Source organism: Aquarana catesbeiana, linkage group LG08 (genome assembly GCF_042186555.1).
Source record: "Aquarana catesbeiana isolate 2022-GZ linkage group LG08, ASM4218655v1, whole genome shotgun sequence".
Lineage (NCBI taxonomy): Eukaryota > Metazoa > Chordata > Amphibia > Anura > Ranidae > Aquarana > Aquarana catesbeiana.
The window spans coordinates 201,347,305-201,361,540 of record NC_133331.1 but is presented as its reverse complement, the minus strand read 5'-3'; the positions used below and the strand labels follow the sequence as shown (position 1 = coordinate 201,361,540).

The 14,236-nt window shown below is 40.0% G+C and overlaps 1 protein-coding gene across 15 annotated transcripts in view; it reads left to right on the top strand.

Moving 5' to 3' along the window:
• Positions 1–14,236, top strand: part of ZMIZ1 (zinc finger MIZ-type containing 1) — a 479,832-nt gene that overhangs the window by 431,036 nt on the left and 34,560 nt on the right. For 13 of the 15 annotated variants that reach the window (XM_073596823.1, XM_073596818.1, XM_073596821.1 and 10 more), the window contains 4 exons: positions 211–498; positions 2,097–2,279; positions 3,797–3,874; positions 12,502–12,676. In XM_073596823.1, the coding sequence (XP_073452924.1) occupies positions 211–498; positions 2,097–2,279; positions 3,797–3,874; positions 12,502–12,676 (724 nt within the window). The remainder of the gene's footprint in view (positions 1–210; positions 499–2,096; positions 2,280–3,796; positions 3,875–12,501; positions 12,677–14,236) is intronic. The other 2 variants (XM_073596822.1, XM_073596824.1) reach the window with 2 other exon arrangements.

Sequence of the window (14,236 nt, the reverse complement as noted above, 5' to 3'; positions counted from 1 at the left end):
CATGAGGTTTGTTGTGGTTCATTGCAGATGTGTCCCACACTTGGGGACTGCCAGTATTAATTGACATCTGTAATTGTTGTTTGCTCTATAAAAATGCGACATCTTCTTGTACTCCTCCCCTTTCATACCTCGATACCTTTCCTCCCTTGCTGCTTACCTCTGTCAGACATGCATGTCGCATTTTACTCTTCTCTCTTTCTTTTGTTGAAGGTGTGTTCCTCTTTCCAGATGGGTCCTGCCCAGGCCTACAACAGTCAGTTCATGAACCAGCCTGGCCAACGAGTGCCCTCTGCTATGTCAGGGAGTATGAACCCAGCTGGGATGGGTCCCAACATGGCACCTTCCAATATGAGTGGCCCACCAATGGGAATGAATCAACCTCGGCCTGGCATGAACCCTTTCAGCGCACATGGTCAAAGGATGCCTCAGCAAAGCTACCCTGGCCCCAGACCTCAGTCGATGCCCATGCAGGGCATTAAAAGGCCGTACCCAGGAGAGGTGAGCAGTGAAGACTCCCCTTTTTTTGTGTGTCATAGTACTCTGTATATATATATCCATAATATGCATAATCATTATCTAAAAGAAAATGTTTCTGAGAGCTGCAGATTGTTTATTACACTGGTGTATTGGGTTTATAAAGGTTGTACAAGAGCTCACTGACCATATCTTTTTCCAAAGGTCTGTTGACAGAAAAATATTTATGTAATAGAGTCACTTGTTAAAGCCTAGCTCCAGGTTTGATTTAGCTTGAAATAGTTCGTTTGGACCAAGCTGGCCCTAACAGATTATTTGCTTCACCAACAGATGTGCTGTATAAACTTTCTGTAGCATCTGCCACATACAGTGGCTGCAGGATGGACACTTCCCTTCCCTTTCCCGCAACACTATTGAGTCAGGCTTAACACTGCTCAGCTACCCAGAGGAAGCTTTGTATTTTATGAATGAATACATGGCTTGCTCTGATTGGCTGAGGTGGAGAACATGAGTGCCCGCCTTTCCACATCAGCCAATCAGAGGAACCCTTTTATTGATAAATATACAAGGCCTCCTGTGAATGGCTGAGCAGTGATCAGCCTGAATCAATTTTGTTCCAGGCGTGAGACTGGAAGTCTCTGTCCCACGGCCGAAACGCAGCACTGTATACTGTATGTAGCTGATATTACGTAGTTTATACAGAGCTTGCAGCAAGAGCATCTATCTGTGATGGAAATAGTTTGTTTGGACCAAGTTGGTCCAAACAAACTACTTAAAGCTAAATCAAACCTAGATGTCAGCTTTAACTTCTTATATCAGTGTTGACTGCAACCATGTGATCTCCCCTGTCATGGCTGCCAGCTTTGATCCTGCGATCTATTGGGTTTTGTGAGTTTCTACTTAACTTGGGTGTTACACTCTCTTCTTTTGCATTCTCCATAATATAAAATACAGTAAGAATCTGCCAGGGAGGGTGCGCCTTTCTTGTGATGGTGTGGCAGGTAACCAGACATGGGAATTCATGTGCCAAGAACTCACTGTCAGAGTTTCCTAGAATATTTGATTTAACTTGACAACACTCTTCTCCAAAACACTGACTCATTAGTTTTGAGTGGATAGGGTTTTTAAATGTGTACCTCTTTAAAGTACACATAGATTAAGATGTAAGAGTAATTTCTGTATTAAAAATCCTTTTTTTTAATTGGTCTTATGTAATATTTACACTAGCTGTAAGCCATAATCATCAAAAATTTAAAGAAATTAATGTGGTTCACATATCTCCGGTGCAAATCTGCACTGGACCCCTGCTGTGAGCCGCATCAGTATTAGGTGTGAACCCAGCCCTAATTGAATTACTGAAATAAATTAACTTTTTGATGATCTTCTAATTTTATGAGATGCACCTGTAGATTAGTGCGGTGTTCACACACTTGCTTGGTTTCTGAATATGTACAATTGGACCATGCTTCTTATAAAGTTTCATTTATTTGTATTTTTAATTTTTTTTTCATTTATTTCATATAGCTTACATTCTGAAAGTTTTAAAATATGTTTTGTTATTGAGCAAGACAAATACGTTTTGTGAAATGTGTTTATAATTCAGTTGTATTCCTCTTTTTCAGCCAAATTATGCCAGCCAGCAATATGGACCAAGCAGTCAATTTCCCAGTCAGCCTGGCCAGTACCCAAGCCCAAATCCTTCTAGACCCATGACATCTCCAAACTACCCAGGCCAGAGGATTACAACACAGCAGAGCACAGGGCAGTACCCACCCCCCAGTGTTAGCATGGGGCAGTATTACAAGGTAACTGATGGTTTATGGAATGGCTCCTGATGAAATCTTGCATGACTGTAAGGAAGGCAATGATAGTACTAGATCTGATTTGTTTCTCTTACCTCATTTTTTCACATGCAACCCTCTTTTGTTATCTTTATCCAAAAACACATTAGTTGACATTTTGTTCTTTTCTTTTTTAAATGCATGCAGTCAGTCCAGGCCTGTAGCACTGCTAATACATCTGCGATAAAGCAGACTCTGAACTGACACATCCCCATCTGCTAAGCCCTGGCAGACCTGTCACTGCCTGACAAGTACGCTGGGCTGGGGGCACAGGCTTCCAAGTTGCGTGCAGTGACAAGCTTTTGGGAGAAGGCTTTTTCTTGTCACTGTAGAGAATATGGGGAAAGACTGACAGATTGTTTTGATGGCAACCTGGCACCTTTCCTCGACTCAGATTTATGATGAATTTATGTTTTATTCTTTCCTTATGTCTAGCTTACAAACCTCAAAGAATTAGGGCAGTTTAAACTCCCAACAGTAAAATGGCAAACACGGAAATTCACTCTGTATTTACAGGGTCTCTCTCACAGACATTGTTTTCCACAACCATCCAGTCTTTTCATGTTCCACTTGATGGTACATACCTTTGACCATTTATGTGAGAATGATTCAGGGTTAGTGTACACAGGGGCTTCCTCTGTTTATAGTTGTCCCTGCACACCTCTAAGCAGTACTGTGTGCAGTGCATACTACTCGGTGTAATTGGAATCCATACACTGAGAGTGCCTGTGTACACTAATCTTTACAGCGTGAGAGGGTTCTGCTTGTAGTAATTGAGGATTAGTGTTGTCAATGTCTGTACTCTGATTAATAGGGATCTCTTTTCTCTTTAGTCTGCCCAAGATCAGTTAGTTCTGGAGATTTTAATAAAGGAGATGTTCACATTCAGAAGAGTTTATGGGCTTCTGCTTACCTTTGTGTAACTTTATAAATACATTAGACTTTTGACTAATATAACTTTTAATGATACTTTGGGATACAAGACAGACAGAGATACTTGGGTTGTATGTTTTTTTTGTTTTTTTTTTATCCATTGCAAAGACCTTAATGTTCTGCCTTGCCTAAGGAAAGCCACAGCTTTGCTGTATTATAACCTTTACCACGGAAATAAATATATGTGTTGGGAGATATAGAATATGAGAGTTATATTCTGCCATGCAATGGTGTATATTTATTCCCCCCTCCCAAATAATATCCACATAACTGAAAGTGAATGAAGACCTGTTCTAATGAGTTACAAATAATTTAGCAAGTTGACAGCTGTTGTCTTGTGATCATCAAGTAATCCCACATGTGCGTCTAGATGAATAGCTGTAGACATGTAAATTAGACCGTGACTCTTTATATCTAGTATTGGACAGGTCCCTTCTTAATAGTTCGTCTCATATCTCACTTTTCTAAGCTGCCTTTCATTCTAGTATTTTTTCCTCATTATTTTTGTACATTTTTTTAATTCATTATTATTATCATTTTTCTAATAGCAAGAGCAGTTTAATGGACAAAATAACAACTTTTCTGGGAGCGGCTACAATAGCTATAGCCAAAGCAGTATGAACGGGGTGAGTGTGTCTTCATACCAAATCAATCATCCACTATTTTACCAGTTTGGGTGGCTAAGAGGGTGATTTCTGTTTTTAAAATCTTCTGAAGAAGAATGATCATTTTTGGCATATTGTTAGCATTACATACAACTGGACATTTCTCTATATTGTAAAGCAGATGATAGAAATACATTTTTATTATGTCAGCTGAAAGTCTGCTCAAAAGTCAGCTGTATTGGTGGTTGCTCTCTTCCATGGAAAGTTCAGATTGGTTGTTTTTAATAATACTAATCTAGGGGCTGGCTGGTCCTGTAACACTCTGCTGATGCTCTTTTTACTTTGCCCGCTAGATTACTTTATAGAGGTGGATTTTTAAGTGAACCTATGCTTTGTTCTCAGCCTTTAGGGGCAAAGACTGGAATCCCTGTGTAAGCTCCAAAAGAGCCCACATGGAGCCTAAATCGCTGGGCTAATCAGCAAGCATTAACAGAAAAGTCAGTGCTACTACCCATACACCACATAGATAGCAGAGCTCCCGGGTGCTCGATCCACAGTTGCTGGCTGAGTAGAGAAATGTTGAAAAAATGATCTGCACTCCGGTTGTTGCTCTTAAAATTTCTTTATTTTATTAAATGGCCACAGTGAACAAATGCCAGATTGTCAGTTGACGCATTTTGGCCTATAAGGCCTTACCTAGTCATACCCACATTACAGACCTAAAACTTTGAAATAAATAGTAGCTCTAAAGATCACAGGCTTCACCAATTACTTGTCTTGATTGACCGCAGGCAATTATCCTAAAAAAAGAATTGGCTGCAACGCATATAGGGCGATCCGTGTGTATGCCACTAATTTTCACACATCTTGTGATAATATGCACATATATGTACACACACACACACATGCATACATTCATACACCTATACACATATGCATAAGAAAACTCACCATAGAATTCAAAAAACATTAAATAAAAAAAAAACATGAAAATAATAATCCAGGTATGTGAAAAAAGACCCCAAAGGAGAGAAAGGGAGAAGAGAAAAAAAACAGAGGAGGCTCTGGGGAGAGGAATTCTTAGTGCAAGTCCAGATCCCACCCTAGGGTTTTTTCTAGTTTTAATCTAAAAATCCACCATTGCTCTCTCCCCAGTAGCCTTCTCCCCAGTCACCTCCTCTGGGCGAGTGAGACAACCGTTCTATTCCTCTGAAGTGAAATGAGGAAAGATTGCCCTGATGACATTCTCTAAAGTGACGTGTTGCATTTGAAATATTTCTAGCATTTGGATTATTTGTGTCACAGTAATGTTCCCCAATATGGGCTCTCAAAGGACATGTGATACATCCTACATATTGAAGGCTGTATGAAATGCAGATGATCAGGTAAATTACATAGTTTGTGCCACAGCTGATGTATTGCTGTATAATGAACTCTTCATTTGTGGCAACAAACGTTTTGTCCAAAAGACACAAATTACAGTACCTACAGGTTTTTGTATTACAAAGGTAACTTCCAGGTTAGGAGAGCCAGGTGGGTTGGCATTGTTTAGATGAGAAAAGACTAAAATTATTTTTTATTCGATGGTGTGTATTATGTCCAGCGCTGTGGGGGATCGATGGGTGCTATGGCAAATCTACATGGGTTGGTGAGAGGAACAATTTTTGTTCTCTCCCAGCAACCTCTTTCCTAGGCAGATTGTATGGTATGGTCGTTATATCGATGACCTCGTGATGGTGTGGGATGGTGACACACTATAAGATTGCATGAATTTTGGAAATGCCTTAATGACAATCAGATAAATTTGCATTTTTCAATTTAGCATGATGCTTTCAGTATCAACTTTTCAGACATCACCCTATCCAACTGCAGGTGATGTTTCAACATGCACCTATAGGAAACCATGCTCTGGTAACACTTCACTTTTTGCAGTTGTCATCCATCGCACTCCATCAATGCCATCCCATATGGGGAGTTTATTCAAGCCAAACAAAACTGTTCAACGGACTCAGCCATTGAGCTGGAATGCAAGGTCATTCATCAGCGCTTATTGGACTGAGGTTATAATATCTGTTATACACCAAGGACTGGGAAGGGTTTTGATAATGGACAGAGAGGAATTACTGTCAGATAAGCCTAAAACCAAGAGAGAGCATAAAAATAAGAATAAATCTTACAACAACTCTAGAAACAGAAGAATGGGCAAACTTATTACGTTTGTAACTACATTTTCCCAAGAATATCATCAAATGGCAGATTGTTTTTATTATTCTGACTAATATTGTATACGATAAAGATAAATGAAATATTGCAAGCAGGTTTCCATTTTCTAGCTGACGTGTGCCCACATTAGGGGACTGCACTATCGCCTAGTCTTTTCTCATCTACAGTGCCTTGCAAAAGTAATCACCCCCTTGGCATTTTTTCGTGTTTTTTTTACCTCACAACCTGGAATTAACATGGATTGTTTGAGGATTTGCATCATTTAATTTACAGAACATGGCCACAACTTTGAAGATGTTTTTTTTTATTGTGAAGCAAACAACAAACAGAAAAAGTCAATGTGCATAACTATTCACCCCCCTAAAATCAATACTTTGTAGAGCCACCTTTTGCGGCTACCACATCTTACCACTGGGATTTTTGTCCATTCCTTCTTGCAAAACTGCTCCAGCTCCTTCAAGTTGGATGGTTTGCACTTGTGAACAGCAACCTTTAAGTCTGACCACAGATTTTCTGTTGGATTGAGGTTCTTGGCTTTGTCTAGGCCATTCAAACACATTTACATGTTTCCCCTTAAACCACTCAAGTGTTGCTTTAGCAGTGTGTTTGGGGTCATTGTCCTGCTGGAAGGTGAACCTCCGTCCTAGCCTCCAATCACACACAGAGTGGGTACAGGTTTTGCTCAAGACTATCCCTGTATTTAGCACCGTCCATCTTTCCCTCAACTCTGACCAGTTTCCCAGTCCCGACTGCTGTAAAATATCCCCACAGCATGATGCTGCCACCACCATGTTTCACTGTGGGGATGGTGTTCTTTGGGTGATGTGATTTGTTGGATTTGCGCCAGGCATAGCGTTTTCTTTGATGACCAAAAAGTTAAATTTTAGTCCCATCAGACCAGAGCACCTTCCTCCATATATTTTGGGTGTCTCCCACATGCCTTTTCGCAAACTTAAAACGTGCCATTTTGTTTTTTGCTGAAAGTAATGGCTTTCTTCTGGCCACTCTGCCATAAAGCCCAACTCTATAGAGCGTGCGGCTTATTGTCGTCCTATGTACAGATACTCCAGTCTCTGCTGTGGAACTCTGCAGCTCCTCTAGGGTTACCTTAGGTCTCTGTGCTGCCTCTCTGATTAATGCCCTCCTTGCCCGGTCCGTGAGTTTTGGTGTGCGGCCGTCTCTTGGCAGGTTTGCTGTTGTGCCATTTTCTTTCCATTTGGTTATGATGGCTTTCATGGTGCTCCTAAGGATCAGCAAAGATTTTGATATTTTTTTTATAACCTAACCCTGACTTGTACTTAACAACATTGTCCCTTACTTGTTTGGAGAGTTCCTTCATGGCAGTGTTTGGTTAGTGGTGCCTCTTGCTTAGGTGTTGCAGCCTCTGGGGCCTTTCAAAAAGGGGTGTATGTGTAATGACAGATCATGTGAAACTTAGATTGCACACAGGTGGACATCATTTCACTAATTGTGAAGGTAATTGGTTGCACCAGAGCTTTTTATGGGCTTCATAACAAAGGGGGTGAATACATACACACATGCCAATTATCAGTTTTTTTATTTCTGAAAAATTAGTTTTATGTATATATTTTTCTAATTTTACTTCACCAACTTAGACTATTGTGTTCTGATCCATCACATATAATTCAGATTAAAAAAACATCGAACTAATGGCTGTAATGTAACATAATTGGTAAAAAGCCAAGGGGGGTGAATACTCTTTGCAAGGCACTGTAAACAATGCCAACCCACCTGGCTCTCCTATCCTGGAAGTTACCCTTGTAATTCAAAAACCTGTAGATACTGTAATTTGTGTCTTTTGGGCAAAACGTTTGTTGCCACAACCACAGATGAAGAGTTCATTGAAATTTACCTGATCACCTGCATTTCATGCAGCCTTCAATATGTAGGTTGTACCACACATCCTTTGAGAGCCTGTACAGGGGAACATTACTGTGACTCAAATAATCCAAATGCTAGAAATATTTCAAATGCAACATGTCACTTTAGAGAATATCAGGGTGATTTTTACTCATTTTTTTCCTGGGTTGTCTCACTCGCCCAGAAGAGGTGATGGGGAGAGAAACATGGTGGATTTTTAGATTAAAAACTAGATCCCCTCAGGGGTTAAACCTGAGGTGGGATCTGGACTTGCACTTACATTAAGAATGCCTCTCCCCAGAGCCTCCTCTCCTTTTTTTTCTTTCCTTTTTCCCTTTCCTTTTTCCCTTTCTCTCCTCTGGGGTCTTTTTTCACATACCTGGATTATTATTTTCATCTTTTTTTTGTTTAATGTTTTTTGAATTTTATGGCGTGTTCTCTTATGCATATGTGTATACGCATATGAATGTATGCACGTGTGTGTACATACATGTGCATATTATCACTACAAAGTGTGTGAAAATTAGTGGCATACACATGGATCACCCTATATGTATTGCAGCTGATTCTTTTTTTTTTTGGATAATTGCCTGCGGTCAATCAAGACAAGTAATGGGTGGAGCCTGTGATCTTTAGAGCTACTATTTATTTCAAAGTTTTATGTTTGTAATGTGGTTTTGAGTAAGGCCTTATAGACTGAAACACGTCAACTGACTTAATCTGCGTTTGTTCACTGTGGCTATTTAATAAAATGAAGAAATTTTAAGAGCAACAACTGGAGTGCGGATCATTTTTTCAACACTAATCAGCAAGCACCAGCAATGTCAAATGCTCCTCCATACCCCAAACTTTTGGATATTTCTAGGTGAACCAAAGGTGAGAATATCCTGCTAAGGAGAGGGACACTATGGGCAAAGCACAGGTGTGTGTGTGTGTGTGTGTGTGTGTATATATATATATATATATATATATATATATATATATATATATATATATATATATTATAGAGAGCGAGCGTATGAAGGAAGCACCAGAGGCTACACTTTTCTTATCCCAGATTCCAGCCAAACTGAATTTTCTGCTTTGTTTAATGTTTGACTTTTCTGTTTTTATTTGTATTCTGTTAAATCTGTGTTAATTCTTTCTTCTGCTTCCTGCAGTCTGCTTACAGGCCATTTGTGGGTTCACATTATTCTTTTGACATGTATTATAATAGAATATTTTGTATGATCTTATGTATAAACAACAATAGGGCCTCAGCTCACACTGCGGCGGTATTGTTCCTACTGCATCACCTTATCAGAGTCCCAGTCACTTGACCGCAGTGGACTGGCGGGTCCCACCTCTCTGAAGCCATGCAATGTGTACTGACAGCAGAGTGTAAAAAAAAACCTTGCCAAACTTGTTGCTGCTGGAGTGTTTTTGGCACAAATCGGCTATGACTGGAAAGCTCACTGTAAGTGATTTTTCTCACTTGAAAGGAGTAAATAGCTATCTTTTAATTTGTTTTCATTGTTGATTACAGTATGTAGCTAATTGATATTTTCTATAGACTTGGTTACTGCATTAGTATTTCCATGTCTTAGAGCTGCACGATTAATCGTCAAGAATCGTTATCGCGATCTTGACTAAAGTGTTACAATTCTTTCTATGCAAAGATTTCTTGCTGTTCTTCTGAAGCCACAGCCCTCAAAAAGGAAGGAAGAGAAAAACTGGGCAGTCAGCCAAGAATCAAAACATTCTTATCAGTTTAACTTAAGTATAAACATTGTAACAATTTGTCAATGAAATAGACTTTGTGTATAAGTGAAAAACGTTTAACCACTTAAACACTAAACCTTTTTCTGCCATTTGTTGGTTTCAAGTTAAAATCATTTTTTTTGCTAGAAAATTACTTAGAACCCCCAAACATTATATATTTTTTAGTAGACACCCTAGAGAATAAAATAGTGGTTGTTGCAATATTTTATGTCACACTGTATTTGCGCAGCGGTCTTTCAAATGCAATTTTTTGGAAAAAATTACTTTAATGAATTAAAAAAAAAAAGTTAGTTTTGTATAGTGTGAAAGATTTTACGTCGCGAGAATCGTGATCTTTTTATTCTAAGCAAAAAAATCGGGATTCTCATTTTGGCCAGAATCATGCAGCTCTACCATGTATGTTTACTTTCATACTTCTGTTGTACTGGAAGTAGAGTGAAATACAAATCAGTGTTTCTCAAACCTATCCTTAAAGGAGAAGTCCAGCCTATGCTCATTTTGGCTGGGCTTCTCCTATGGGTCACAGGAGTGCAATCAGTTTTGCACTCCTGTGACCCGTTTTCAGCAAAGAGCGGACTGACGTAGCAGAAATCAGTCCAGGCACCGCGTCATCCCAACAATGGAAGTCAGGGTCCACCAGGTGCCTGGACTGACACCTGTCCCAGCCTCTCAGCGAGCCGCTGAGAGGCTGAAACGGTCGTTCCCTGCCCCATCACAGCTCAGCGCTCCAGTGGCGGAGCGCTGTGGAGTAGCAGAGCGGTGAGCTGCTGATTGACAGTCTACAGCTCTCTGCTCCGGGAGCTGTGAGAACCGAGTCATTGGCGATGTTCGATCACACGGTTCTCAGTGCAGAGGCGCCAGGGGACAGATGCAGCATCGGACCGATGCTGCATCCATCTAGGTAAGTATCATGGGGGAAAAAACCCCAAACCCATACTTCTTTTAAAGTGGTTGTAAACTTCAGACATTATTATTATTATACAAAATTTATATAGCACCAACAGTATAATTTCTGTCTGCTGCTTCATTCCTCTGCTATCGGCATTAACCACTTCTGACAAGTTTTCCTGACACCGAGAGAAAAATGGTGACGGGGGACGGATCTTCAGCTGATTGACAGCCTCAGTTCTGTTCCTGTGTGAAAGGGGGGGGGGGTTGTTCCTTCCCTCCAATCAGCTCTCAGAGCTCTCATTACTGAGCTTTACAGAGTGTAACCTAAGCTCTGTCCCTTTTTTCTGAAAGCTCAGACAAGCTGTAAAAATTCTGGATTTAAACACATGTAGAGCAGAGAAGATTGGAGATAGACAGGTACAACTTATGTCAAATTATTTGTTGTATCTCTGTGTATCACTTGAGGCCAGTTACTTCACTGGGTGTATGTTAGGGTTTACAACCACATTAAAGTGGAGCTCCAGCCAAATTGAATTTTGTAGTTTTTACATTTAGTTTTAGCATGTGGAAAGATTAGAACCTTCTTCAGATTGTTATTGCAATCTGTGTGGCTGCTGGGGAGATTTCCTATCACTTTCTATCCTGGTGACCAACAGTACAAGGGAGATCCAAAATTTTAAGGATGTCGCCATAGCAGGGGAGGAGGGGTATTCGTCCAATGGTGATACCTGTTTAGTGACGCCTGATGGGACTTCCACTCAGATCCTCAGTAGTGACACAGGCAATAATAAAAAAAACTGACAGTGTTTCTAACTCTATCCAACTACATTTAAAACTAGAAAAAAAAAATTTATGGTTGGGCTTAAAAATGTGTCACTTTGTTTTGTGGATATCCTCACAGCTAGTTTAATTACATTCTCAGACACAGAAGACACAGAATATTTGTGAAGTTTCCTGTAAAACAAACATTGTTGGTGGGACTTGAGGAAAGGTTTGAGAAGAGTCTAAACAGAGTTATTATTCTTTCTTATTGCTAACTTCCCTCTCCCTCCACTGGTCTGCCCAGCATCCTAGCAACCAATCACCCACTTGCAGCTCCTATCCTCCATCTAGACCTGCTGCCTCGCCCATCCTCTTCCCTGCTGCGAAGATTATAGTGCAGTGGAAGGGGGAAATAAACAGCCACGGAATCTACAGAGCAACCAGGCAAAGGAGAGTAAGGGACCAAGCTCCTAAATGCATCGACTGCGGTGGTCCAGATGGGACTGTCGCTCGGTACTGATCCGGACCATGGTCCGCCTTTTAGTGATGCCTGCTGTAGTGGATGTTATTAAAGAAGTGATGTTGTGGTGATATAAATTATATTGGCATCAGAACACAGAGGAGTTTAGCAGTGCCCCTGTGGATGTATATCAATTTGCAATGCCATCTGTTTCTCTACTTAAGCAGCACTTTACAACAAAACTAGGCATACAGGTATCTTTTACCCATTCTTTATTGTATTAGTGCCATAATGAACAGGACACAGTAGTGGGGTGTTTTAGAGAATTCATGTTATCGAAGGTCCTGGCCAGCAGGGCCATCTGAAGCAGTCTGTTACTTTGTTTAATATAAAAATGGATACTTTAATTGACAACAAAGCATTATATTTGATACATATATAAACCCCCCCCCCAAAAAAAAAACAACAAAAAGTATAAATGGAATATATTGTCTGATTGTAGCTTCTGTTTCTTATACATTGTAGCTGGAAAATACATTGCAATAAATAATATTTACTAAAGCTGACCTTATCATGGATTTTAGCCCAGTGAATGTGGGAAAAATGAGGGTGTCTAGGCCAAGAATGGCATCTTTAAAATTCATTTTCATTCATTTCATGTCTTCTGCAGCCCTCCAGACCGGGTCCTGTTGGAAATTACCCCCACTCACCTGTTCCTGGAAACCCCACACCACCTATGACACCTGGCAGCAGTATCCCTCCATACCTGTCACCCAGTCAAGATGTCAAGCCTCCATTTCCTCCAGACATCAAGCCCAACATGAGTGCTTTACCTCCACCACCAAGTGAGTGTTTTGCTAATACATGCCATGCTTTAAAGATAATGTTTAAACATCTTTTTTTTTTTTTTTTTCTCTGTTGTCCACAGAGGGACACAGCTTGAGAGTAATTAAACAACCTAGAGTTATACTGCCACCTATAGAAGAAATGGACACTAGGTACATAGAGAACTGAAGCACAGCCCCCTTGAAACAATAACCCATCTCGCATCACACCAGCTCAGTTACACTAAGTTACACTACATGTCCTCAGGGGAATGGATGTCTCCTTCTTATCTGCTCTATTTTTTGACTCAGTTGGAAGATTTCCTCTATATTGGAGATCCTGGAAGTCCCTCCAGTTAGCCAATGAACACAGGCTTTCCCAGTTCATTGTTATACTATACTCAAACCACCCTTTGACCTTTTATGCTGTGCTCTGGCAACCAGTCAGATTTCTGCCCAAAAGTCATTTGAAATTCCTGCCACTCCTCCTCTGAGGGCAGGACTTGATGACAGGCAGCACAATAGCGTGTGCATACCAGCCACTCTTCTTTTAAAAAAAGTGAGGCGATCTCACGCATAAAATCTATTCACACATGTAATAATAAAAAAATGATAAACACGATGGGTGAAAATACTGTGAAAAAATAAATAAACAATAAACAAGTCCCCAGATGAAGTCACGAGCGGTGATGTAACGCGTAGGGCGTGGCGGAGAGCAGACGCAAACCGGAAGTCACGTAAGGAGGCGCCTCAAACGCCCCTCCTTCTATTTTCATGCGATTTTAATTGTTTTTAATGTAAGAGACCACTTTTTAAGACCACTTTTTAGCCTAAATAAAGCTGATTTATTCATCCCATACTACACCATTAGAGGCTTTTTTCTTTCCCCTTCTTTATTCCACCGGGCCGATTGAGCCTTGGTGGAATCTGTTCTAATAGGTATATCCTTTTATGAAGAACGGGAAGCAAAAGTACTCAGCCACTAACAGATGAGAGCCTGAACACAACTAAGATGCATTATACAGTCCCAATATAAGACACCTATTGATGCCTGAATATATCCATTTTAAGGTGAGAGTTCTGAGAGCCTGATGTTAGCGGGATTTTTCACATTAAGATTATTATGAACTTTTATCCATCTACTCAGTTCATTTGATTCCAGCTCACTTACAAAGCTACACAGTCAAGTTCAGTCCTACATCTGTTCACTTTATGAACTACCGGTATATAATTATTTAATTTTTATTTTTTTTGATACACAGATACCTAACATAGTTCACTTTAGTTGGGTATCCATTCATATTGATCAGTGTGAGATTGTTTGTTTATTTATTTTTTCACAGTATTTTCACCCATCGTGTTTATCAATTTTTTATTATTACATGTGTGAATAGATTTTATGCGCGAGATCTCCTCACTTTTATTATTTCATTGAAGTGTAATTTGAACACTTGCTGATTTTGTTGCTGTCTTCATAAGACATCATCACACTACGTTCATTATTATTATCACCTATTTAAAACATTTTCCTCTTTGTCACTTTTTACACATTTTCACTGTTACTCGTAAATAGCGCGAAGG